Source organism: Dermochelys coriacea, chromosome 2 (assembly GCF_009764565.3).
Source record: "Dermochelys coriacea isolate rDerCor1 chromosome 2, rDerCor1.pri.v4, whole genome shotgun sequence".
Lineage (NCBI taxonomy): Eukaryota > Metazoa > Chordata > Testudines > Dermochelyidae > Dermochelys > Dermochelys coriacea.
Window position 1 is genome coordinate 259,988,437 of NC_050069.1, and position 27,533 is coordinate 260,015,969.

Below are 27,533 nucleotides of genomic sequence, written 5' to 3' on the forward strand. Positions count from 1 at the left end.
CTGGGAATAGAAATATGCTATTCCCACAGAAAGGTTGGGGACCACTGTGCTCGTGACCCAAAGAACTCCCAGTACAAGTAGATAAGACAGACAAAGGGCGGGAGAAGGGAAATATTATCCCAGTTTTGCAGATGGGGAACGGAGCCACAGAGTAAGTGACTTGCCTGGGGTCACACAGGAAATCTGTGGCAGAACTGGAAACTGAACCCAGATGCCCAGTCCAGTGCATTAACCACAACTGACACAAACACTGGGGTGCTGGGGATACGGTAGCACCCTCTGGCTTGAAGTGCTTTCCAGCATATGCAGGGCTTACAGTTTTGTTCAGTGGTTCTCAGCACCCCCCCCCATCCAAACTGTTCCAGTGCCACTGCACAAAACGCAGTTCACAAGCACATTAGGGCTCTTTTAACCCTATTTTCACACGCTGAAGGATGTGCTGTAGCCTCTCTTCACCAACTGGGGTTGCTAGCCTCCAAGCTCCTTGGAACCAGCAGAGCTGTCGATGTTGTCAGGGTGGCTATAAACCATCCCTTGCAGCCAGTGCATCTCTGATCCCGCTGCGCTGACAAGCCCTGAGCAGCGGCTGGGAGGCATCTGGGAAGCTATTTCCCCTGGAGGTGACGCACAAAGAGTTTAATTGCCCGGCGACTTTGCCCTTCGCCACCCAGGGAGCTGCTGTAACTTCGCCTCCCATCTCTGCCTCATAATGTGTGCAAGCCGGGAGGAGAGGCATCCCCGCGCCACACCCACCGCCTGCCTCCTCCCTCTCCTGCTGCTTTGTTGCTTCCTGAAGCTTGGGACATTGTTTAACAACAATCACTGTGGGGGAACTTGGATGATCAGAGCAGGACAAGGGAGGCTGACTGCTCCTCAGTCCGCTCTAGCACCCTGTGCCTCTCCCTGAATCCCAGGCTGGACCATGCAGTGCTTCTGGAGACAGCCCAAACAGAGCAAATCCCAGGACAGCTTCTTGCAGGAGCAGAGCAATAGAGTGGCAATGCAGAATGGCATCAGGCTGGGTAAGGGACGAGTCAGAGCCAATTCCTCGGTGCTGTTTTCCTGGCGGCCTGTCTAAATCTAGTCTTGGCACTCTCTTTGGAGCAGTGGCAGAGGCACTAGTCTCTACCCCACCCAAAAGTAAACCCTGAAGCTATTTTTAAACTCCGGAGGTTTCTTTTCTCTAACCACCGGCCTCCAGATGTGCAAGCTGTTTGGTTTCAGGCATGGAAGAAGATTGGATCTTTTGGGCAAAGAGTCCATTTCCAAATCACTTCTTGTTGCCCTTATGCTGAAATGTAACCGAGCTGTTGATGGCTGTATGGTGGATGTATAGGACACAGTGATTTTCCAGTCTGGTTTTAGTACTTATCAGTACTACATTATTAATTATTATTATTTTTTTATTATTTATTATTATTACTTTGGAGCCTAAAGCTGCATTAAAGGGTGTGAATTAGATTGATTACAAAAAACCCAAGGAAATTCAGAGCAAGTTTCCTAATCTCTGCGTTATTCACTGATCACTGATTAATGTTGTGTGAATTTACACCAGGGATGATTTTGGTCTCAGTGTCTTTCTTCTCAGCGGATACACCCTGGCTACAAGGGTGCTAGTGGAAGTTGGAGGAGTTTCAGACTTTACTACAGCATTGCTCTCAATTTTATCCAAAAGATCTGTTTGCTTTTTAAACTAACACCATTAGATCTGAGCTACTGCAGATAGTAAACACTGTGTGTGGGTGTGTTACAGTAGTTGAAATTTAAAATAGCGTCAAAGCATATAAATCCTGCTCATCTGTAGTTGATATGGAAATGCCTATTGTTACAGTCTCATGTACACATCTCATGAGTGCCTCTATCTTCTGGGTCTCTATTTCAGTGCCATCACTGAAATTTTCACTGTAAGGTTGGGACCGATCATGTATTGGGGTTATAAAGGGTGTCATTTTTAGGGTCTTTAAGTTGTAATCCTTCCCGGTCAGGGACTTTGTTTGTGAAGGCTCATCACTCTGTAGTATTGTATGTTGTCGGGGCACTATTTTACCATTATTAAATATGACACATTTCACTCTAAATATTGTACATTAAATAGCCCAGGATTATGTGGTTGGTATTTATTGGGGAGAGGGGAATAGAATCACGGGGTTGGAAGGGATCTCAGGAAGTCATCTAGTCCAACCTCTTGCTCAAAGCAGGACCAATCCCCAACTAAATCAGAACGTGGCTGCCTTTCTGAAACCATATTTAGGGAGATTTAAAAAGGTTTTTTTTGACCTATACAAAGATATGTCGATAATTTGAGGGTCAAAATATATTTTGTATAATGCAGAGGCCGCTAACTAAGTGAGGCCCCTGTCCTGCAGCCTAATCTTTGCAGGTTTAGGACCTAAGGTGGAAATCGAACAGTGTGCAGGGCTTGGTAAAGGCCCTCAATGCGAAGTATGCCTACTATTTTCCCAATTTAAGTTCTGTTATTATCATATAACTGGAAAGAAATGTCCTTAGCCTACTCTCTAATGTTCGCAAGATCTTTAAATAACAGGGTGATAAAACTGGTGTGTATTGTGACTGTGGTTTCTTTCATGCAAAAACCTTCTGAAGCCACAGTGGATGGATCTCCCATTGATGCAGCAAGTAGATATTCAAAGCAAATCCCATTAGCTCCAAACAGGATATTAGACAAGAAAATCTTGTCAATGGGAAAATCAAGTCTGAGATTAAGAGCCTGCTAAGAAAAGATTTGTTTATAGAAAGTAGTTCAAATAAACGCCTAGGAGTGTTGTCCCATTGGCATTCTGTCTATCTCTGGTATTTATCTGGGATCTATTACCATAATATCTGAGCACCTCACAGTCTCTGATGTATTTATCTTTGTGGCATCCCTGTGGGGTAGGGAGGGACTGTTATTCCCATTTTACAGAGGGGGAACTGAGGCACAGAAGAGTGAGGTGACTTGCCTAAGCAGGGGTGCTGGAACAGTTTGTATAATGGGGGTGCTGAGAACCATTGAACCAAACTCTAAACCCTGTATATGATGGAAATCACTTCAAGCCCGGGGATACCAGAGCATCCCCAGCTCCAGCACCTATGTACCTAAGGTTACATTGGAAGTCTGTGATGGAAGAGGGACTCAAACATAGGTCTCCTAATGCCTAGGCTAGGGGCCTAACCACTGGACCATCATTCCTCTGGAGAGCAAAACCCACAGTTATCTCCAGAGCACTTATACTGCAGACAGTGCCCGCTCATCTATACCAGTGTGCTTCCACACTTTGGAAAGAGGGTAGCTCACTCTGGACTTTGTGTCACTGTTGATATGGCCGAGATTTGAACAATTATTCTCTAGCCAAAAGGACCTGTATCAATATAGAATCATAGAATCATAAAAGCGTAGGACTGGAAGGGACCTTGAGAGGTCTTCTAGCCAGTCCCCTGCATTCAAGACCAGAGTAAACGTTATCAGTCATTCTAGACCATCCCTGACAGGTGTTTGTTTAACCTACTCTTAAAAAACTCCAGTGATGGAGATTCCACAATCTCACTAGGCAATTTATTCCAGTGCTTAACCACCCTGACAGGAAGTTTTTCCTAATGTCCAACCTCTAAGCCTCCCTTGCTGCAATTTAAGCCCATTGCTTCTTGTCCTATCCTCAGAGATTAATAAGAATAAATTTTGTCCCTCTTCCTTGCAACAACCTTTTATGTACTTAAAAACTGTTATGTCCCCTCTCAGTCGTCTCTTCTCCAGACTAAACAAACCCAGTTTTTCCAGTCTTCCCTCATAAGTCGTGGTTTTCTAGACCTTTAATCATTTTTGTTGCTCTTCTCTGGACTTTCTCCAGTTTGTCCACATCTTTCCTGAAATGTGGCTCCCAGAACCGGACGCAATATTCTAGTTGAGGCCTAATTAGTGCAGAGTAGAGGAGAAGAATTACTTCTTGGGTTTTACTTACAACACTCCTGCTAATACATCCCAAAATGATGTTTGCTTTTTTTTGTGTGCAAGTGTTACGCTGTTGACTCATATTTAGCTTGTGATACACTATGACCCCCAGATCCCTTTCTGCAGTACTCCTTCCTATACCAGCCTCCTGAGCCATCCATTGCCCATGGGGGGCAGGAGAAGGGAGCTAGTCACATCCCTCTATCAGCTTCCCCTTTCTTTCCTGAAGTTCTCAGCCTTGCCTTTTCCCTGCTCCACTGGCCCTGCTTTCTCTGCTCTCATTTCCTCCTAGCTTCCTTGCCTCCTTGCTCTCTCCCATCCTGTTCCATGCAGACTCTTTCCCTGGAACCTCCCTCTGCCCAGGGCATCCAAGGTGACTGCTTTCTTGGTTCAAATTCCTCCTAAAGTCTGCCCAGCCTCTCAGTGTTAGTTGGAAGAGCTGTGATGCGCCTACATGCAAGGTTCTGTAGCCTCTCTCTGGCCACCCAGGTCACGTGTGTCTTTAGTGACTTGTGTCCTCACGTGCAATTTGGTGTTCCATGATCCCACTGGAAGCAGCGGGAGTATTCGCTAGGCTGTCGGATTAGGCCGTTAGTCTACAAGTTCCTTGGGACAGGGATCGTGTCTTCCACTGGGTTTCGTACAGCGCCAAGCATATTGTCAGCACTTGACATTATTTTCCCATTGATGCCCATGTTTAATGTATTGTGGCAGAAGGATGTAAAGGTTGTGCATAACACAGTGCATGTGTGTAATGGTACATGTTACAGTTAATGGGTGTTACTCACTACACATTCATGTACCGATCAGTTCCTTCCATGCTCAGATCTCACCCTGCATGAGGGGCATAGCTACCTCTGCAGGACTGTACACCCTACTGCCCGCTCCCAGGACCCCTCCTCCATGGATTCAGGACCTGAGCCTGGGGAGAGGGAAGGCTGTGAGCACAAATGGGAGTTTGGTGAGTGGTATCAGGGGAACGAAGCTCAGTCTCTGCCCACAAACCCTAGGGGAAATCGGCAGTACAGCTACCTAAGCTTGAATCTGCATTATCTTCTCCACTGTGTGAAATCCTCTCCCACCCATTTCATAGTGACAGAGGCAGCAGTGGAACTGGAAGCAGGGCCCAGAGCCGTGCTGGGGTGGAGGCACAATACCTCCACATGGCTGATGCTGGGCTTCCATAGATTCTCCCCAGAGCTGCATGAATCTCATCAATCTGTGAGCCTGGGGGATCTAGGCAATTACTGATTCCATGAGTAGAGTGATCCCTACCCAGGAATGATTTGAGGGGAAAGGCTCATGTTCTCCCCCAAACCCAGAACTTTCCTGTGGGAATTTCCTAGAAGAAGAAATGATCAGCAGGTATCCTAGAAATCAGTTTCCCACGAAAAAATGCAGAATTTGCATTTTTACAGAGAATCTTTAGTTTTTACATTTTGTGAAAAAAATAAAAACACCTATTAACTATGAACTAAATTTTACTGAAAGTACCAGTGACACTTATTCAGAGCATGCAACCTCCTCCACTTGTGGTTGATTGTTGAATGGCTTTAAAGTTACAGTGGAACCCCATTTATCTGATTTAATTGGGACCAGAGCCAGATCAGATAATCAAAAATTGGGATGATCAGGAGAACCGGCAAAGAGCTTTCTATCCCTTATTTTAAGATGGGAGGGGGGCTCGAGCGGTCATTCCCTTGCAGTGCTGACAGCTGGAGCCCACTCACCTGGGGCTGACCACCTGAGTCCTGCCACTGTCAGCCCCAGGCGACTGATGGTTCTGTTAATGGAGAACTTGGATAAATGAGGTTCAACTGAATATCAATAAAACATTGTGTTCAGCTGATACCTATATATATCGTGGCCTGGGAAACAAAAGTTCAGCTTTTCATTTTAATCACAGAAAAATGCTGATTTTTATGTTTTTTGTTTTTTAAAAATCACAGTGATCCCTGGTGATCAGGTCCTAGTTTAATTAACTTTGATCACCACCCAATGAGAGAAAGCTCAGAGGCCCAGGGGTGCTCTCAGACAGAGAGGTGTGTAACAAATGTAATATCCAAGGCAATGCTGGGGAAAGAGAGACCTCAATAACCTTGCCAGGATCTCCATCTCATTTCTCATCTCCTGTAATATCCTTTGCCTCTGACTCCTGAGCCAGCCTGAGGATCTAGGCTTACTTTTCGGCTTCTTTAAAGTAATCTAGTGCTGGTGAAATGTATTACAAGGAAAACGCCTGGAGAGTGAAGTCTGCTCTCTTTCCACAGGGCAACAGGCAACATGGCAGAGGTGGATGGAGGAAGTGTTCAGGTGCTGTGCCCTGGAGGAGATCCCAGAGCAATGACTTGGTGGGATCTAGGAGAGGTTAAGGTCCAAGGCTCCTAGATTGTGTCCCCACTTTGCTATAAACTCCCAGGGTGATATTGGACAAGTTGTGCGTTAATGTCTCAAGGCCTGAGTTTCTGTGTAAAGTGGCTATGATAATAGTCACCCATTTCACAGAGTGTGGTGAGGTTAGTTACTTAATGTTTGTGAGGTGCTGTGAGAGCCTTGCTAGGAAGGTGCTTGAAATCCCAAAATCCAGAGTTATTTTTACCGAGATCTCAGGCTGTGCTTAGCAACCTAAAACGTTACCTTTGGTCTGATCCATTGCAGCACAGTCTTTCTGCCTCTTCTCTAGCCTACAAGCCGGTGCAGTTGTCCGCATGCTCCTGGCCCTGCTGTTGTTGTTATATATTATTTGTATTATCATGATATCTACGAGTCCCAGTCATGGACTATGGCCCCTGTGCTAGTAGCTCTACAAACACAGAACAAAAGACAGCTATTTCAAGCTAGCCATACCAGTTTTGGGGACTGGCTCATAAACTCTGACTGTTTGGAGCTGGCAACAGTGACTCAGGTGATCAGCTGGTCCTCCCCCCATCCCCAGCTTAGCCTGTAGCTTAAAACACATTTCAGCTCTAAGTATGATGCTGTTATACCTCCTTCAGTTGTAGCTAAGCCTAGTTAGGTTTCCTGTCTGACCTGTCAGGTGTTTGCTGTTGATGTGTCACAGGAAGTTCTTAGCTGCAGACAAACAGTGTATTAATCAGCTGTGGATTTTCGTGCCTGAAATGGTGCATAAGTAACCTGTTACCAGCCCCTTCCAGATGGCAGCAGCTCACATCAGCTGTATGTTTAAAGCAGGAATGAAATTAATGACACAATGGAAATCTGCACAACAATCACATTACTATCCCCTAGCCCAGCTCAAATTCCTTTTATCTGTTATGAATCACACTGCAGGAATGACCTTTATGCTGCATTATGTAGCACTGGGAAGTGTCCTAGGGAACTGAATGATCCTGATGACTGTGAATACTAATGGGTGCTGCTTAATCAGGAAGATGTTGCAAAAATTCCACTTAATGGGGTGCATTTGACTAGTGCCAAGGAGTTAAGTGGTGTTTAACCAGCTCTGGATTGTGGCTTTTTATATAGGGCCAGAGGTGTGCATGATACCTCAAAACTGACACATACTATGTCTGGAGAAGTAAGATGTTATTGTCATCATCTCTCATTCCTATGTTCTTCCCAGCACATGCTCCGTATTGTTCATTATAATGTTCTGCCATCTGGTTTTCCCCAAAGGAAATAGCTTAGTGGTCAAAACATTAAATTGAGAATTTCTACCGTCTCTGGAACCTCAGGTTCAGATTATTATGACTTTCATTTACAATGTTCGCTAGGTGTCCCAACCACAATCAGGGCTCCATTGTGCTAGGTACTGCACAAACAAAGACAGAGTGTTTCCTGCTCAGTCTTCATATGAATTTGGCTGTCCATTACTATAATATCTCAGTATGTCATAGTCTTCATTGTACAGTAGAAGTAGGGCTGTAAAACGATTAAAAAAGTTAATTGTGATTGATTGCACTGTTAAACAATAATAGAATGCTATTTATATAAATATTTTTGATGTTTTCCACATTTTCCAATATATTGATTTCAATTACCACACAGAATACAAAGTGTACAGTGCTCACTTTATTAATATTTGCACTGTAAAAATCAAATGGTATTTTTCAATTCTCTTAATACTGTAGTGCAATCTCTTTATTATGCAAGTTGAACTTACAAATGTAGAACTATGTATAAAAAAAACTGCATTCAAAAATAAAAAAAAATGTAAAACTTTAGAGCCTACAAGTCCACTCAGTCGTACTTCTTGTTCAACCAATCGCTCAGACAAACAAGTTTGTTTACATTTGCAGGAGATAATGCTGCCTGTTTATTATTTATAATGTCACCTGAAAGAGAACAGACGTTCACATGGCACTGTTGTAGCTGGCATTGCAAGATATTTACATGCCAGATGGGTTTTAGATTGATATGTCCCTCAAGCTTCAACCACCATTCCAGAGGACATGCATCCATGCTGATGATGGGTTCTGCTCAATAACGATCCAAAGCAGTGCAGACTAGTGCAAGTTAATTTTCATCATGAGAGTCAGATGCCACGAGCAGAAGGTTGATTTTCTTTTTGGTGATTTGGGTTCTGTAGTTTCCACATCGGAGTGTTGCTCTTTTAAGACTTCTGAAAACATACTCCACACCGTATCCCGATCAAATTTTGGAAGGCACTTCAGATTCTTAAATCTTGGGTTGAGTGCTGTAGCTATCTTTAGAAATCTCACATTGGTATCTTCTTTGTGTTTTGTGAAATCTGCAGTGAAAGTGTTCTTAAAATGAACAACATGCTGGGTCATCATCCAAGACGGCTATAACTTGAAATATATGGCAGAATGCAGGTAAAACACAGAGCAGGAGACATACAATTCTCCCCCAAGGAGTTCAGGCTCTAAAGTGGTTTTTTTTTGTTTTTTGTTTTGTTTTTTTGAGTGCAGTTATGTAACAAAACAAAACAAAAATCTACATTTGTAAGTTGTGCTTTCATGATAAAGAGATTGCCCTATGGTACTTGTATGAGGTGAACTGAAAAATACTATTTATTTTGTCATTTTTACAGTGCAAATAATTGTAATAAAAATAATATAAAGTGAGCACTGTATACTCTGTATTCTGTGTTGTAATTTAAATCAATATATTTGAAAATGTAGAAAGCATCCAAAATATTTAATATATTTCAATCGGTATTCTATTGTTTAACAGTGCGATTAAAACTGTGATTAATCACGATTAATTTTTTTGAGTTAATCGCATGAATTAACTGTGATTAATCGACAGCCCTAAATAGAACCTCAGAGTTACGAAGAGTTCGGGAATGGAGGTTGTTCGTAATTCTGAAATGTTCATAACTCTGAACAAAGCGTTATGGTTCTTTCAAAAGTTTATAACTAAACATTGACTTAATACAGCTTTGAAACTTTACTATGCAGAAGAAAAATGCTGCTTTTAGCCATGTAAATGAAACAAGCACAGAAACAGTTTCCTACCTTGTCAAATCTTTTTTTTTTTAAAGTAGTTTACGTTTAACACAGTACTGTACTTTTATTTTTTTGGTTTCTGCTGCTGCCTGATTGAGCATTTGCGGATCAAAATTAGGTGTGTGGTTGACATATCATTTGTAACTCTGAGGTTCTACTGTATTGATTTTCACACCACCAGATGAGGGACAACAATGCTATCATCCCCATTGCATAGCAGCAGAGTTGAGACACAGAGAGATTAAGTGAGTTGCCTAAGTTCACACAGGAAGTTTGTGGCAGACTGGGGTTTTGAACATAAATCTCCAGAGTCTCAGGTCTGTGCCTGAACCACAAAACCCTACTTCCGCTTCTATACTAGTGGATCACAGTACCTCCCCTGTTTGGATCCTAATCACTGGCTTTTTAAAATCTAAACTGCATTAACACAGCTCTTATGAGGAACATAATTTGTGTATCACGGGGTTTACTATATGGTGATCTTTTGGACAAAACCATAAAAGCAAGGCTCCAGTCTCTCTGTGTGGGAAAGAAAAAAAGATCCTGGAGATTTTTGTTTTGTAAGGGTGGAGTTTGCCCCAGTGTTTTCCAAAATTCTCTCTCCCTCTACATTGTGCTAATTATCCTCTGGTGTCTAGCCCAGAGCTGGCTGCATTTCACTGGTGTATGTATATGACTTGGGGATTCTGCTGGATGGAAAGCTCTGTATACATAGACATTAATTATTATACTAATGATAATGTTCTTCTGTGCAGGCCTGCAAGATGACAGGGATCTGATATTCCTCCTCAAGGGGAGCCAGCTGCTGAAAGTGAAGTCCAGATCTTGGAGAAAGGAGAGGTTTTACAAGCTCCAGGAAGATTGCAAAACCATATGGCAGGAATCCAAAAAGTTGCTGAGGTCTCCGGAATCACAGCTCTGTAAGTGACCGTCCCCTTATCCTAGGGACAGCATAATGTCCAGCGGTACGGTGTCTGGAGAGGTGACTGGTTGGGAGTGTAGGCCCAGGAGACAGGAAAGTAAAAGCAGGAAGTAGGCATTCCATGTACAGTCAGTGAGTCTGATCCAGTGCTCAGACTCCTGGTGTCTTTAAGCCAACTTTATGCCTTCTGGATTCAAGGCTACTTGAGGGGCTGAAATGGCCCCTGGCATAACCGAGGCAGCTCTGAGGGCTGCCTGTGTCCCCCAGTACTGCCCTATGCTTGTGAGGCAGGCCGGTGTAGGAATTCTCCCCTAGGCCTTTGTGGGCTGTTGATGGTTGCTGTATGCTCCCAGAGTGGTGTAAAACAGCTGTTTCAGAATGAGACCGGGCTGCAGCCCCTCCACCTGCACCAAGCCCACCTAAGCAAGCAAAGGCTGCAGCCAGTGAGGACAGGCAGAGATACTTCTGGGTGTGGACTGGATCACATACACACACATACACACACACACGGGAAAACCCAGCACAAAACTGAAGAGGCTCTCTTTTACTGCAGCTGTTGAGAATTGCAGCATCTCCATGGGAAAGCAGAGCGAGGGGAAGAGGAGATAGTGGGAGTTGCTAGCTCAGAGTCATGCCCCAGAATGAAAGGGAAAGCTGCAGGGATCAAAGGAAAAGGGCAGGTGTGCATTGTTGTTCCTCTGGTTTTGCAAGGGTGAGGTTGTTCTCATGACTGATTTAGAAACATGAATCCTGCCCATCATTGTCCATAGTAAAACACCCCAGCACCACAATTGGTATTGAATGAGTGCAGGGAAAACCCAGCTGTGTCACAATCACTCTGCCGACATCATTATTCATTTGTATAACTGTAGCGCCTACGAGACCCCATTGTGCTAGGAGCTATACCAACATAGAACAAGAGACAGTCCCTGCCCACCAGAGCTTACAATCTAAATAATCCCCAGCCCACAGATAATAAATGCCGTCCTGGACCTTGAGCCTATAAGGAAGAGGCTCAAACAGTTGCCCTCCGCCTCCATTCTAACATCTGCCACGTACCCAGGGGCCTGAATTGCAAGAACTCCACTGCTTGGGGACAAATGTGGCTAGAAAGGCCATAGTGGAGAGAGAGAAACTCTGAGTTTGTCAGATCATGGGCCATTCTGGGCTTCACCACTCAGAACACCCACCTGAGAGCGAACAGAGATCCTGAACTACTACATGCTGTAACAAGTGAGGGTGACAAGCCCTGGCAGAGGCTGGGTGGGGAAAAAGGTGGCTGGTTGTTAACAACTGTAAACTCACATGCCTGTGCTTGGGGCATCAGGCATGTGAGTTTACTGGCTCACCCGGAAATTTGTGGTTTTTTTGCTCTCCTTCTCAGCTGGCCATGGGTTTGTCTGATACAGTTCTTCTGCACGGATCTTTGTTTTATAAACTGCTAGGTAAATACTACCAAATATAGATTTATAGTGTGTGGCAGTGCAAGGTCACATTGCCCAGGTTGTTTGTAGAACGTTTGACTGTTACAATTGAAACTAACCAAGCTAAGGGCCCAGACCTTCAAACACAGGTGAGTAGTTCTTACTCCTGTGAGTAGTGTCTGGGCTTACACCCAGGGGTAAGGGCTATGCACCTGAGTGAGGGTTCAGATAGGACTGGGATCTGGAGAGGAAGGGTGGTCTTGTTTAAGAACTGGATTAGGACTCAAGCAATCTATCTTCAATTCCTGGCTCTGCCAGGGACTCCTTGTGTGTATCTCAATCTTTCTGTGCTTCCATTTCCATCTGTAATGGGGGATTATAATATTTCTTCTCCTACCCTGTTTATGCTGTAAACGCTTCAGAATAGGAACAGTCTCATTAGGTGTTTGCACAGTGTCGAGCTTAACAGGGCCCCAAACTCAATGGAAGCTTCCAGCCACCAGTGTAATTGAAATAATAATAAAGGCCCTAGCTAACTCTCTCTCTCTCTCTACAGTTAAGTCCTATTCTATATAGGTTATAGATGCAAATGAAAGTAACTATCAAAGTCCTTGCCCAATTAACATCTACTCTCAAAACAAGCAAGGGTGTGAATTAAAATAGCATACCGTTCAAACAGGAAAAAGGAAATGGCAAATGTAATGTGTGTGAGTATTCTCCAGGCTTGCTGAGGCCCTGAATGCACTGGTCTTTTAACGGTTTTAGGGAACTGTATTATAATTTGATCTATTGAATTACTTGTATTTAGTTTCTTTAATGTTGTAAACCACCACCATAATATCTGGACACATGACACAGATTACCAAACTATCCACAATTTTATATGATATATTCAGGTAACATCTCAGTGGGTCTCTCTAGATCAGGTCCCCATATATTACGTGTTTGTAGCAGATCGCTGACTCACCACTGCAGTGCCTCCTGCTGGTTATCTGGGAATTAGCTTGATTCCAGCACTCAGAGCGCCTCCTGTTGGCTAGTCTCTCTCCTTTCTCAGGTCCCTCCCAGACCCCAGTGCCCTTTACCTTGGGGTGCTGCTCCACAGCAGTGCCCCCACACTCTGGGTCTCCCTTCCCAGGGGAACCCCTTTCCTCTATGCCCACCTTGCCTCAGTGGCTACTGCCAGTCATCATCTAGCCCCTTTCTCTGGGGCAAACTGCAGTCTGTAATGGCCACTCATCATTGGCAAGGGGGTTGGACCAGCTGCCTCTGCCTATCCCTGGGCTTCACCTCTGCAGCCCCAGTACTTCCTTAGGCCTTTAACAAGGCCCTAGCTTGGGGAGTTACCCAGCTGGAGCTCCATAGCATTGCTCTGCTCTGCTCTGCTCTTCTCTGCTCTGCTCCAGATACCCTATGCTCCCAGACAGCCAGGTCCTTTGTACTCCAAGCTGGAGTGAGACTAACCCAGCTCCTCCCTTTAGCCCTTATATCAGGGCCAGCTATGGCCACTTCCCCAATCAGCCTACCTTTTCCCCAGGAACAGGGTAACTGCCCCGCTACAGTGCTGTACACACATTTAGTCCTTGCCTCAAGGAGCTTAAATAGATAAGGCAAGGGAGAGAGCTCAGGCACAGACAGATTCAGTGGCTTGCCCAAAATCATATTGGAAGTTTGCAGCAGAGCTGGGATCTGGACTGAGATCTCCTGAATTCCACTCTGGAGCCATAACCAGAGCCCAGTTCCGTCTTTGTGTTCAGTGTTCGCGTTCCATCCCAGTGGGTTCAGAATGATTACCTCGTGGTGCTATCTGGGTTAGAGCTGGTAATGGGTTGAGTTTGATTAACCATCTGTGTGCATCTGGGCTTGCACAAGCATATCAATGTATATTTTCCTGATCACAGCATAAACTAGCTTTAGTTTTAAAGCCCTGGGTATTTAGTGGATTACACTTAGCTGGTGTAGTTTCCCTATACCAGGCATTGTGCTTCAGCTGCCTTCTTTTCCTGGTCTTGTATTGGTAAGCATTCAACAGAAAGGAAGTGCATAATAGGGTCATCATTTAAAATAAAACATAATGGAACACAGAAAGCTAACAAGGAACACAAGAAGAAAAGGAGTACTTGTGGCACCTTAGAGACTAACAAATTTATTTGAGCATAAGCTTTCGTGAGCTACAGCTCACTTCATCGGATGCATTCAGTGGAAAGTACAATGGAGAGATTTATATACACAGAGCCATGTTCATTGTTTCATGTTCTCTGTGTATATAAATCTCCCCACTGTACTTTCCACTGAATGCATCCAATGAAGTGATCTGTAGCTCACGAAAGCTTATGCTCAAATAAATTTGTTAGTCTCTAAGGTGCCACAAGTCATCTTCTTCTTTTTGCGAATACAGACTAACGTGGCTGCTACTCTGAAACCTGTCAAAAGGAACACAAGGGTAAACATGTTATGTCAGGTGCCTGACATTTTGCTTTTAGTTGACTGTTACTTTGAATTTTAGTTTGGAATCTCTATAATATCCCAGGATTAGCATCCATACAAGCAGACTCCATTTTCCAGGTGGAAAAAAGAATCAGTAATGTGAAAGCTGTGAAGTTTGCATAGCTAAGCAGAGTGAGATAGAGGAACCGCAGCATGATAACCTCTCAGAAGAGCACAGGGTCATATTTCTGATTTGAGAGATTTCCTGCTAGTGTGGCTACTGGATGTATAGTCAACAGAAATAATTTTGTTTTAAGCCATTGTGTAATGGCCACCAATGGTGAACAACGTGAGTCTCGACAGCTTGAGCTGCAAAGCCAAGCTGTAGCTGAGGGCTGTAACAGACTCACATCCTCTATGTGGGTCAGGCACAGCGGGGGATCTGTAACACACATCAGTGGGTTATAATTGCTCCTCCTGGTCACGAAGAATAATATTGGATTTCAAACCAAACACTTGTTATTGACCAAGGACCGTATGGTCTTTTATATTTTAAATGTTCTGATTATACATTTAAAATAGTTGTGAATTATGGGCACTTGAAAGATGCCGGCTTGACATCCTGCGAGACTGATGTCTCTGTTTACAGAACTCATCTTGGATCTAATCTGCCCTCCCCTGTGGAGCCAGCTAGCACAGGAGCCCATTGATTTTTGTGATTCTGGCATGGTTCATTGAGGCTTACAGGACCAGCTTTTCCAAGGCGCATAGTACATTGGGTGCACATTGGATGCTTGGCTCTTTTGGAAACCTGGTCGAGTGTTGCAATGGGAGCTGACTGGTGCCGAGCGTCTTTGGAAAAGCTGGCCCTAATTGTGGGTGGAAAATCTGGCCCGTAATGCCCAAGCCCTTTTGCACTGCCAGGCATTCTGGTTCACCTCTTTTTGCTTTTAAGCTGGAATGATGACGTTGCAGTCACCTTCTCATTCGTTTCTGTAACAGCAATCATAAAAGTCAAAGCTACAGATGCCTAGTAAGTACATACGGACGTATGGACCAGCAAGAGCTCTCATGGGAGAGAGATGGGAGCAGGAGTGAAAATCCTGAAGGTTGTTAATCTTCTGTAGTCAGCTGCTACTCAGATATTTTGACACACAGTGTATGTTTCATAGCACATCGAAACACTGTACACAGCCATCTAGGACGGGAAGTAAAGGGGAATATCCTATCCAGTCAAAGGTACAGCAGGAATTTAGAAAGTTGGGCCCAGATCTTCAAACATATTCAGGCTCCTAACTCTCGTTGATTTCAATGGGAGTTAGGTGCCTAAGTCCCTTTGAGAATCTGGGCCCTGGACCCACATCAGGATTTGGGAAGATCCCTGGGGCTAGTCCTTATGCTTTTCTTAAAGTGTTCATAGGGCCTGACACTGCTCTTCCTGAATTTTGCCTCTGATTTCAGTGGTAGCGGGATCAGGCCCTAAACGGCCATGACCTCGGCTTTTATGTCTCCCTACCCTCTGTCGATCCTGGGCCTAGCACCATAATGAGGCATCAGTTTAGTGCTGGCCCAGCCCAGCACCACTTCCTGCAGCACACTGAGTTTCCCTTGGACTTGTCCTGGCACTGCCCCAGCCTGGTGCTGCTAGGCCCACGAGAGCTGGCTCGCAGCCTGAAGGCAGTGTGGCTCCAGAACTCCTCTCCTGCTCGTTCACTACAAAATCTCACTGGAAAGGAGCTCCGGTGATTTTCTGCGCACTGCCCTGTACAAGGGTGAGCCACAGAGCCGCAGCAGGCATCAGAAACATTACCCCCAGTGCAGCAGGGAGAGGGAGTAGGGAGTTGTGTCTTCTCAGTATGACACACAGCTTTGAAAGCAAACAGATGTACATGCTGGATGGCAGAAATGAGAGAGAGTTTAGAAAGCTCCCTGCAGCCTGTTCCTGGAATGGAGAGAAAAACCCTTGACCCTATGGGACTGTATTTTTAGTTACCACCATCCCCCCTTCATATAATGAACTGGCAGAGACTCCTCTTAGTTAGTAGCTAGCATAATAAATTCATAGATTTCAAGGCCTGAAGGAACCATTGTGATCATCTAGTCCAGGTGTTCTCAAACTTCATTGCATTGTTTGACAATAAAATTACTACTTGACCCCTGGGGTAGGGGAGGTCAGAGCCTGAGCCCTGCTGCCCTGGGTTGAGGGAGAGGGGGCTGTAGCCCGAGCCCCATTGCCCCAGGTGCGGGTGGAGCTCAGGCTTCAGGTTCAGCCCTGGGTCCCAGCAAATCTAATGCTGGCTCTGGCGACCCCATTAAAATGGGGTCACGACCCACTTTGGCGTCCTGACCCACAGTTTGAGAACCACTGATCTAATCTGACCTCCTGTATAACACAGGCCATGGAATCTTCCCAAGATAATTCCTAGACCATATCTTATAGAAAAACATCCAGTCTTGATTTAAAAATTGTCGCTGATGGAGACTCAACTTTGACCCTTGATAGGTTGTTCCAATGATCAGTTTCTCTACCTTTAAAAAGTTGGGACCTATGTCCAGTCTGAATTTGTCTAGCTTCAGCTTCCAGACAGTGGCTCATGTTATATCTTTCTCTGCTAGACGGAAGAGTCCATTATTAAATATTTGTTCCCAGGTAAATTCTTATAGAATATGTTTAAGTAAGGCCTTAACCTTCTCTTTGGTAAACTAAATAGACTGAGCTCAGGCAGTCTATCGCTATAAGGCAGGTTTTCTAATCTTTTAATCATTCTCGTGGCTCTTCTCTGAACCCTCTCCAATTTATCAACATCCTTCTGGAATTGTGGGCGTCAGAACTGGACGCAGCATTTGAGCATAGCGGATGGCAGCGGGTAGTTGTTCAAAATTAAAAGCAAATGCTGGGCTGGAGTGACAGCATTGAATTCAGCTATTTACCTACAAAGGGTGAGTTCACTCCGGTCATATAAAGCCCAAGTTTTTGGGCCCTTTGAGTGTGGGAGATCCAGGAGCTGACCTCTACCTTCCAAACCAAGGGCCAGGTGTGGGGCTGTGAAAAATCTGAATGTGAGTGACTTGGCCCAAGTGCCAGAGGAAGCCTGTGGCAGAAGCAGGGGCATTGCCCTGATGATTGAACCCCTAGGTGTGAGCTTAGTCCTGCAAGGCCGTCCTTCTCTTCAACCAGAGATGTTTCCTCAGGAATTAGTGTTCCAGGTTTAGGTGCATTATAAGGTTTTACATCCTCTGAATCATTGTCCCAGTCTGAGACTGGTCTGTGCTACATTGATCTGTGGTGACCCCGATGAGCCCTGACACCAGGCTCATCCTAGCCTTGTCACAGCTTTTGCTGCGCTGTCTCAAGTCCACTGCACTTGGTGCCAGATGGTCGCAGTGGTAAACTGCCCTGCAGTTGGGTTGGTCTGAAGCTACATGATTCTGGCAGGAGTAGAGAAGGATTCAGCACTTCAGGCAGTGAACAGATGGAACAGGCCTGCTGCATGATTTCTTAGGATAGTGCATTCTTTGTACTCCTTTGCAGCATGTCTGGTCCACTGATGGATTTGGAGCGGTAGAGCTACATTGCCTACCCCCATTGGGGTGGCTTGTGTCCTGGGAGCACTAGCTGGGAGCAGTCGCTGCTCTTGAACCCAGCACAGGGGTGGGGATATGATGAGAAGAAAGGGTCTTTGCACCTTTCCTGTCCTGTGAGTGCACCCATCCACAGGGCTGTCACAGTCTGGCCTCTTGATGTGCAGCCTGCATTAGATATAACAGAGAGAGCAGGACTCCTTGTTTATACCTTAGAGACGGAACACAGAGGCAGGGCCAGTTTGGTGTATCCCGGCCTCCACACTACTCCAGTAGGCTCCAGGCCTCCACACACAACACATAACATGGGGGCTTCTTGTTTGTACACTTTGGAAGTTGCCAGGTCGGCCAGGAGTCCCCTGTGTGCTTTATTCACTCCAGAGAGGTCAGGCCTTTAGACCTGGTACTCTGTGTTGTGTTACTTGTCATTCAACTACAGTGGCAGCGTGCAGCCTGTATTGTTGCTGCCACTTATCTTCTCCCACAGGCTTCTGCTCATGAGAAGGCTTTCTGTCTGGGAACAAAGAAACCCCAAACATCGGCTCCCAGCTTTCAATGGAAAAGGGAGAGAGATTATGGTGGTCTCTCGATAACAGGTCATTCAAGTGACTGGATTAACAGATGGCCAAGAGGAAATGTCTGCTTTGGGAATCTGGCAAATAGCCAGTCAGAACAATACCTTGCACTTTCCATCGTCAAAGCACGTTACAAACCGCACTGCGTTAATGAATGGAGGAGGTAGTATGTTCCTCAGGTGAAGGCCTCAGGACAGATTTGTTCTATTGCTAGCTCTGATTCTGTCCTGTCATTAAACTAGGCCAAATCACGTAGCCCTTGGCCATACTAAAAGTTGCAGTTCTTTAACTAAAATTGATTTTTAATTAATCTAGTTACGCCGGTGGAAATCTCTAATGTAGACTCACTTAAACCAGTGTAGTCCCTGCTTAACTTAGGCCTTGTCTAAACAGGCTGGTCAAAAACTTGACAGTGAAATTGTTTTCTGAGTAAATGATATTTTTCATGAAAAGTGTCTGCTTTTTGTGGAAAATGGCTTTTGTAAACACCCCAAAACTAAAAATTTTTGGCTGAAAAATTTTGATCAAGAAATGACACTGCAGTGCCTCATGGGAGTTGCAGTTCAGGTACCTTATTCTCCCATTCTCCTCTATGGGTTGAATTCCCCAGCTGGACTACATCTCCCATGATGCAACATGACCAGGGACTCCCATGATACACTGCAGTGGCTCAGCCAGATGGGAAATGTAGTCCAGGTAGGGAGCCCAGCTCATAAAAGAAAACGGGGGCATGGAGCCCATGAACTATAACTCCCATGAGCCATCGTGGCAGCATTTTCAAATCAAATTGTTTGGGTATTGACTGAAACATTTTAATTTTGGCTTAACAGTTTTAGCTTTCAATTTTTTTGATGAAACGTTTTAATTTTTCACAGAAAAAAAGCCCGTTTCTGATCAGCTCTAGTACATCAGTTTAATGGACTTGATTGAAAAAGTAACTTACTGATGCAGGCTAAACCGACTTAAGCACAGCTTGAAACATTTTAAGTGCATCTACCATAGGAATTTGTGCCAGTTTAACTAGATTGAATTTAGATCAGTTTACTTTAACCAGAGCAACTCTTTGAGTATAGACAAGGCATTAACTTCTTCATGTCTCAGTTCTGTCTTCTGTAAAATAGGAATAATAACAGGGGTACTGTGGGGATTCAGGTCTGTAAGGCATTTTGCAGTCTTCAGTTGGAAGATGTTCTACAAGTCCAGAGTAGTATTATTACTCATTAATCCTCTCAACACTCTTGTGTAGTAGATAAGTATTATCCCTACTTACCCTCACTGAAAAGCCCTATAGAATTGAATACAAAATGGTAACTTTCCTGTAGAATGTTTGGGCCGTCCTTTAGACTGGCTACTGAATCCCATGCATGGTTTACAACCTACTAAAAAAATCTAATTCTTTTTCAAATTCTATAGGTATGCAGAGTAATTCTAAAGAACCCTATTATTTTCCTTGTTTTCTGTTTAGTCCCTGTTAATTTCTACAGGATTTTTCCATATGGGTTTGCAGAAGATTTAGCCCAAAATTTGGTGAAAATGTGGCTGCCCATATTTAGGCCCCTAAATATAAGTGTCCTAATTTTCAAAGTTCCTGAGTCTCTACAGTTGCCATTAATTCCAATGGGAGTAACACACAAGGGACCAGATTCTTAGCTGGTGTAAATCAGGATAGTTCCTGTGAAGTCAGTTTATACCAGCCATTAGAAGTGACCGATTTTAAGGCCAGAAGGGACCATTATAATCAACTAGCCCAGTGAGTCTCAAACTTTTGTACTGGTGACCCCTTTTAAATAGGAAGCCTCTGAGTGCGACCCCCCCTTATAAATGAAAAACACTTTTTTATATATTTAACACTATTATAAATGCTGGACCAAAGCGGGGTTTGGGGTGGAGGCTGACAGCTTGCAACTCCCCATGTAATAACCTCACAACCCCCTGAGGGGTCTCGACCCCCAGTTTGAGAACCCCTGAACTAGCCTGACCTCCTGCATAGCACAGGCCAAAGAATTTCACATGGTGATTTCTACATCTAGCTCAATAACTTGTGGTTAAAATAGAGTGTATGCTTTAGAAGAACATCCAGTCCTGATTTAACCATTCCAAAGGATGTAGAATCAACCACATCCCGGGGAATCTGTTCTAACAGCTAATTACCCCCCACTGTTTAAAAAATCCCTCATTTCCAACTGAACTTTGCTGACTTCAACTTCCAACTGTATAAAGGATGTGTTTTTATATAGTTTGGGCATAGTGAATGATTAGTGCAAAAACTGATCCATTGATGGACTGAATGATCAGTAAAAAGAAAAGGAGGACTTGTGGCACCTTAGAGACAGTGTTTATCAGAAAGCCATTCATGACTGAGTTATTATGGAGGTTTAGGCATTTCCTTTAAAATGCTTTTGAAAAGTTAAAAGGGTTACAAATCAGGGTTACTGATTTTACCAAGTGAGTGGATGCAACATTTGAATCTCCGATGTATCAACCCCGCTAACTTTACTGTAGAAAGAAAGGAAAGGGTGTGATATGGTGCCAAGCTTACTCTGCCAGTCAATGAATGAAATGCTTAGGACAATGAAGTCAACATAATTATTAATTACTATTATTTATTATTTGTATTGTTCTAGCACCTATTAGCCCCAGTTGTGTACTGGGGCTCTACTGTGCTAGGCACTGTACACAAACAGAACAAAAAGAGCTTACAATGCTCTAATAAATTTGTTAGTCTCTAAGGTGCCACAAGTACTCCTTTTCTTTTTGCGAATACAGACTAAAACGGCTGCTACTCTGAAACCTGTCATTATGCAAGGCACTGAATTTAGCCGTATAGAGTGGAAATCTGTCTGCTTTTTCCACCAAATGCATCCGATGAAGTGAGCTGTAGCTCACGAAAGCTTATGCTCTAATAAATTTGTTAGTCTCTAAGGTGCCACAAGTACTCCTTTTCTTTTTGCGAATACAGACTAACACGGCTGCTACTCTGAAACCTGTCATTATGCAAGGCACTGAATTTAGCCGTATAGAGTGGAAATCTGTCTGCTTTTTCCACCAAATGCATCCGATGAAGTGAGCTGTAGCTCACGAAAGCTTATGCTCTAATAAATTTGTTAGTCTCTAAGGTGCCACAAGTACTCCTTTTCTTTTTGCGAACACAAGTACTGTATAAGACAAGAGACAACAAACAGATAGCTACAGACAGAGGAGGGAGTACAAGGAAACAGTGAGATAATATTGGTCATCATGATGCACAGTGGACTCAGAATACTAGCAGCCTAACTGTTGTCAAGATCTTTATAGGCTTTATGGAAAAGGAGAGCTTACAGGAGGGTTTTGAAAGAGGATCATGCATTCATATTACAGATGTTTACAGGAAGCTCTTCTCAAGCATGTGGGGCAGCAGAGGAGAAAGCACCAAGGTGCTTGATTGAAAATGTAACAAGTGGGTGATGGAGGCTGGCATGAGGGATTCAGAGGCAGTAGTTGACCTTTCAGTACTGAATAAGAGCTGAGAGGTAGGGTGGGGTTAGGCTGTGAAGGACCTTAAACATGAAGAGAAGTAGCTCATGTTTACTGTGATTGATAAGAGGGAGTCAGTGGAGAGATGCAAAGACAGGGGTGACATGGCAAAACTATACATCAGTCGATTGAAATGACCACTTCTCCCCCCTGATTGGCTGTACAGTTTTTCAGGAATTTTGGCTCCACAGCCAGATGTCTTTGTCTCTGAAAATATGTGCTGATGGGAATGTATTATGCAAGGCTCAAGTCACTGTGAAAAGAAAACCATCTGACTAATAAGTCTATTGATAATGAGTGTTTATCAAAGTCTCTCAAGTTTTATCAAATGTGGACCTGCCCAGCTTTGCATTTTAAACCAGCCTGTTGCGTATCTTGGGCTATTTGCCTGCTGGGCAGTCTGCTGGCAAGATATTGTCCCTATTCTCCACAGCACATGTTCTGCGTGGATTGTGACAGGCCCCACATGTCATGTTTTAGGGCCAAATTCAGAGGTTATGTGTAAGAGGCAGTAGTGGTAAGTGCGTGTGAGCCTAAAACTAGATTTAGGGGATTCTAAAGGCAGTCTAAACAGTTCTCCATACCATGGTGCTGAGTATGACATAAAAATCTAGATGAATGGATTATAGAGGGAATCTTATAATATGCTTAAAATTTATGCACCAGATTCTTGTAAAACGTGTGTATATCTTAGATGATCCCACAATGAGGAGCAGCGTTTTACAACCCTGGACCTTCCCTGTGAAGGGAGATTTGTTGAATTCTAGATTGAATTGGTACAGAAGTCATAATCATTTTAGCTTTTAGCCCTTAATTGTTAATCACCTGCAGTGCAGCTGAAAGAAACTATGTTACCCTGTTAAACAAACAAAATAATATTGACGCTTGTTGTGCCCAGCATGTTGTGTTTATTATGATATGCAGGCTCTCTCACTGCAGATGTCCTAGCTGATGCTGTGGCTTTGTGGTTGGATAGTGTCTGTTATTTGCTCTTGACAGTCTGCCAGACAGATCTTGCAGAGTTTAAACTGAAAGGCAGCTGGATAGAGAACTATGAGCTCTACCTTGACAGGCAGTTCTGAATGAAAATATGGCTGCTAGCTATTAGCATGTGGCTAAACCTCTCATTTACATTTTCTGGCAGTAAACAGATCTGATTCATTGAGTCAATTAGAGTGTGTGAGAATAACTCAATGTCACTGAGTACCACGTAGTACTGTCAGCTAATTAATAGGGAGAGGAATGTTGTCTGGCAGCTACAGCAAGTGACTCCTGGTTTCCTCGAGCATGGCGCAGTGGAGTGGGTCTCCGGAGTGAGGGGCTGGACCGGGACATGGTGTGGCAGGGGCAGCCCTGCTCCGCCAAGCCCAGTGTGAGGGCACTATTTACAAACCAGCAGTTGCCAGACGCACAGTGGCCTGCCTGGCCCTGTGCTGCCAGCCTGCCCCTTCCCCTCAGGGGCAGGCCATGCCGTGCCACACATCCGCCCTGCCCAACACTGGAAACCCCCACCCCCTCAATTCCCTAAGACCAGAGCCCCCCCAGACCCGCTATGCCAATCACACACACCCCAGATCCTGCCACAAATGCACAGTACCTTGGCCAACACCACCCCTGCCCAGCGCCTCCCTGCCCATAGCCCCACCTCAACTGCCCAGCGCCCCACACAGAACCTCCACTCCCTAGTGCCCCAATATACGCAGATCTTTCCTGCCCCCTCACAGCCCAGCACCACCCCCCGACCCTCCAGAGACCCTCTCCCCCACGCCCTGCCTCCTGGCTGCACTCACTGGCCCCCTGGGAGGCGACTGTGTCTGCCCGGCTGAGCCGCCAGCCGCAGCCAGGGCTGGTCCCGGGGTGGGGAATCGCTCCGGCCCCTCGGGAGTGGCGCGATCAGCCAGGCCAGGGCCTGTCCCAGATGGGCTCCCTCAGGACCCACTTGCCTGGAGGGACCCAGCCACACCCCCCACACTGCCCCCCCCCGCCACAACTGGCTGAGACTGGCTAGGCTTCTGCACCATTCCCAGGCTGCTCAGCTCCGGGGAGACGGGGGGGGGGCCCACAGGTGATGGGAAGCAGAGACTGCCCGGAGCTGGAGGTGCACTGGAGTCTGGCCAGGAGACAGAGAGAAGCCGGCAGGTGAGGCCAAGGGGTGAAGAGGAGCCCTTGTCTGGCCGGCAGGTAGGCCGAGAGGAGCAAGGGGTAGGGGGGAGGTAGGGTGGGAGCCTGCGGGCTGGTGGGGTCTCAGGGCACAGTGCAAGCGGAGCAGGCCGGGGTCCCTTCTGAGCATGGGCCCAGCTCCATGGCGCCACTGGCGCCATTGTAAACCCGGCACTGCCCGGGGCCAGAACTATGAAAGTCTCCCTGTGTTTTGCTGCAGGCAGTTGCCTATATACAAATCAACTCCGTAGCAGATATTAACATCCAGGCAAAGCAGGAAGCAGTGATAAACTTTCTGTTCTGTTCTCAGTTACACCCATGCAGCTTCATGAACTTTCATTGGGTCGATCTGTTTGCTAAATTTGTCCCATTTTTGTTCCTCTGCTATAAAAGTCTCTGTTTCTGATTCCTTTTCACTGTTAGCTGATCTGTGTGTCCCTGCTATACAGTGTTTGCTTAGTTTGGGGCTCAGCCTTAGCTGTTCATGTACAGTAGCCTCCCTATTCTGTGGCATCTGATAATGTTTTTGCACTGGGCCTGATCCCAGATTTTCCAATGGAAGCAAAGAGATAATGTTTGGAAATAGACCAGCCCAGTTGCTTTGCTTCAGCTCTTGTCTTTAGAGATGAATGCATTCTTTGAGCTGTATAAAGCTTTTTAAAAAATCCCCATCCACCCAATAAATGTCTTTTAAAAATCTCCACACTTACAAGCTCTCTTGAGCTCTTGCTTAATTAGTTACTCCTGAGGGAATTCTGCACCAAAAACTTAAAAATTCTGCACACAATATTGTAAAATTCTGCAAATGTTATATGTCAATAAATAAATGTAGAAACTCCAGCGTGGCAGTGGGGAGAACAGGTGACTGGCTTCACAGAGGTGGGAGATCTCTGGCGGCTGCTCCGGGCGCCCAAAACGATGGGCCCATGCTGCTGGGGAGGGGCATGTGGCTGCTCTTGCAGCTTCCCTTAGCTTCACTGTCAGAAAGTCATTTTTCTGCATGGAAGCAAAGAAAACTGCTCAGGACATGAATTCTGTGCACTCAAAAGTGGTGCAGAATTCCTTCAGGAGTAATGAGTTTATATGCTGACCAGTATCCTGTCCCCAGCCTCCCACTTACCTTCTCTAACCAGAGCAACTCTCTTGATCCCACCCCCCCTCCCAGAACACGGACTCAGCAGTGAGGCTGCACCCAACCCTGACACAGGGCAAGTGCTGGGCCTGCCTCAGAGGTCTGTGTCTGGGGAGGGGGTGGTTGGGGATGGGGGGGCTGCAGAATGATCTCCCACCTCCGTGCAGCCAGTTGCCTGTGCTCCCCACTGCCATGCTGGAGCCTCCACATTTATTTATTGACAAATAAAGTTTGCAGATTTTTGCAGAATTTTAAAACATTATGTACAGAATTTTATTTTTTTGGTACAGAATTCCCTCAGGAGTAGCTGGTGAAGCAACTCACCAGGGTTAGCAGCGCCACACCAGGTGTATCAGGTGTGGGCAGACAGGCTCAGCCCGGCAGGATCCAAGTGTGGAGGGTCTTAGTGTGGGGGGATCCAGGTGTGGGGTGAGGGGGTTCTGGGTGGGGAATCTGGGTGTGGACAGCTCAGTGGGTGGGGGGTCCAGGTGCGGGGGGTTGTGGATGCACAGAGGCTCATTGGGGTGGGTTCCAGGTGCAGGGACAATGGGACTCTGCAGGGGGGTCCAGTTGAAGGTGGTTGGGGCCCAGCAGAAGGGTCTGGATGGGGGATGATTGGGCTCGGCAGGGGGGATCTGGGTGCTGGGGAAGTGGGGGTCTGACTGCAGCTGGTTGGGGCTCAGTGGGGTTGGGGTCTGGGTGTGGGGCGGGGCTTGTGGGATGGTCCAGGTACATAGGGGGTGGTGCTCGTCAGTATAGGGGTTCTAGTATGGGGGACTCAGTGGGTGGTGGTCTCTGAGGCTCCAGATGCAAGGGGGAGGGACTCAGCAGAGGGTGATCTGGGTGCAGGGGTGGAGGTCCAGAGGCAGGGAAGTTGGGGCTCGGTGTGGGGATCTGGGTATGGGGGGATCCAGATGCCCAGAGGTTGGGCAGACGGAGAAGCAGCTTCCCGTACAGTGACCCCTCGCCCTGTGGCTGAGGACCAATGGGGGCAGGAAGTGTGGGCCGGGGTAGGTTTCTGGAGGTGGGTCTGACCTGGCCCTGGACGCTCCAGGCAGGGGAAGAGTGCTTCTTCCCCACCCCAGCCCAGCCGGAACTAGCAGCTGAGCCCGCTGTGGTTCTGTTATTACTTGCAAACCTTCCGGGGTACGTGCGGGCCAGCCTGGTAGGAGCCAACGGCCGGGGTGGGGCTGGGGAGGGCCAGGTGTGGGGGGAGGGGCTTGATGGGTTGGGGGTTCAGGTGTGAGGGTTTGTTGTGAGGTCCTGGGTGTGGGGAGTGAGGCTTGTATGGGGGGTCTGGGTATGGGGGGTTGGGCAGACGGGAGATGGGTCTGACCTGGACTAGCTGCAGCATCTCCAGCCCCGCCCCCCAGCAGTGATTTACTTCTCTGCTGACTGCTCTGGGCGCCCAAAATGACGAACCCGTGCTGCTGGGGCGGGAGGTGTGGCTGCTCTTGCAGCTTCCCTTAGCTTTGCTGTCAGAAAGTCATTTTTCTGCATGGAAGCAAAAAAATCTGTGTGGGACATGAATTCTGTGCACACACAGTGGTGCAGAATTCCTTCAGGAGTAATCAGTTTATATGCTGTCTCCAGCCTCCCACTTACCTTCTCTAACCATAGCAGCTCTCTCTGCCCAGTCCCCCTTGTCTCAGCAGTAGCCCTTGCAGTGTACCATAGAGTATTTTCAGGGACAGTTTTTAAGTCCTTCACCTATGTCCTCCCGCAATGGACTCATCTTACTAGACCAGTGATCTCCAACCTTATTATGCCCAAGATCCCTTTTTGAATTTAAGGGCAACTCAGGATCTACCCCGTCCCTTCCCCAAAACCTGACCCCACTCACTCCATTCCCCCCTCTGTCCGTTGGTTGCTCTCCCTGACCCTCACTTTCACCGGGCTGGGGTAGGCGTTCGTGGTTCGGGGAGGGTGCGGGCTCTGAGCTGGGGCCAAGGGGTTTGCAGTGTGGGCTGGGGCTCTGGGCTGAGCCTGGGGCAGGGGGTTGGAGTGCAGGAAGGGGTGAGGGGTGCAAGGTCTCGGAGGGAGTTTGGGTGCAGGAGGGTGCTCTGGGCTGGGGCAGAGTGTTGGGGTGCAGGGGGTTGCGGGGTGCTGGCTCTGGGATGGGGGTCAGGGCAGGGGAGGGTGTAGGAGGGGGTACAGGGTGCTGGCTCTGGAAGGGGGGTCAGGGCTGGGGCTTGGGGTGCAGGAGGGGGTTTGGGGTGCTGGCTCTGGGAGGGGGCTTAGGGCTGGGGCTTGGGGTGCAGGAGGGGGTTCCGGGTGTAGGATGGGGTATGGGGTGCTGGCTCCAGGAAGGGGCTCAGGGCTAGGGGTTGGGGTGCAGCTAACATGGCTGCTGCTAAGGCAGGCTCCCTGCCTACACCAGCCCCACACTGCTCCTGGAAGGGGCCTCGCGCCCCTGCGGC

The 27,533-nt window shown here is 46.4% G+C and overlaps 1 protein-coding gene across 1 annotated transcript in view; it reads left to right on the forward strand.

Moving 5' to 3' along the window:
* Positions 1 to 668: 668 nt before the first annotated feature.
* The window catches only part of PLCD1 (phospholipase C delta 1), a 95,045-nt gene continuing 68,180 nt past the window's right edge, over positions 669 to 27,533 (forward strand). The window contains exons 1-2 of the mRNA XM_038390475.2: positions 669 to 1,022; positions 10,134 to 10,298. Of these exons, the coding sequence (XP_038246403.1) occupies positions 923 to 1,022; positions 10,134 to 10,298 (265 nt within the window). The 5' untranslated portion in view covers positions 669 to 922. The remainder of the gene's footprint in view (positions 1,023 to 10,133; positions 10,299 to 27,533) is intronic.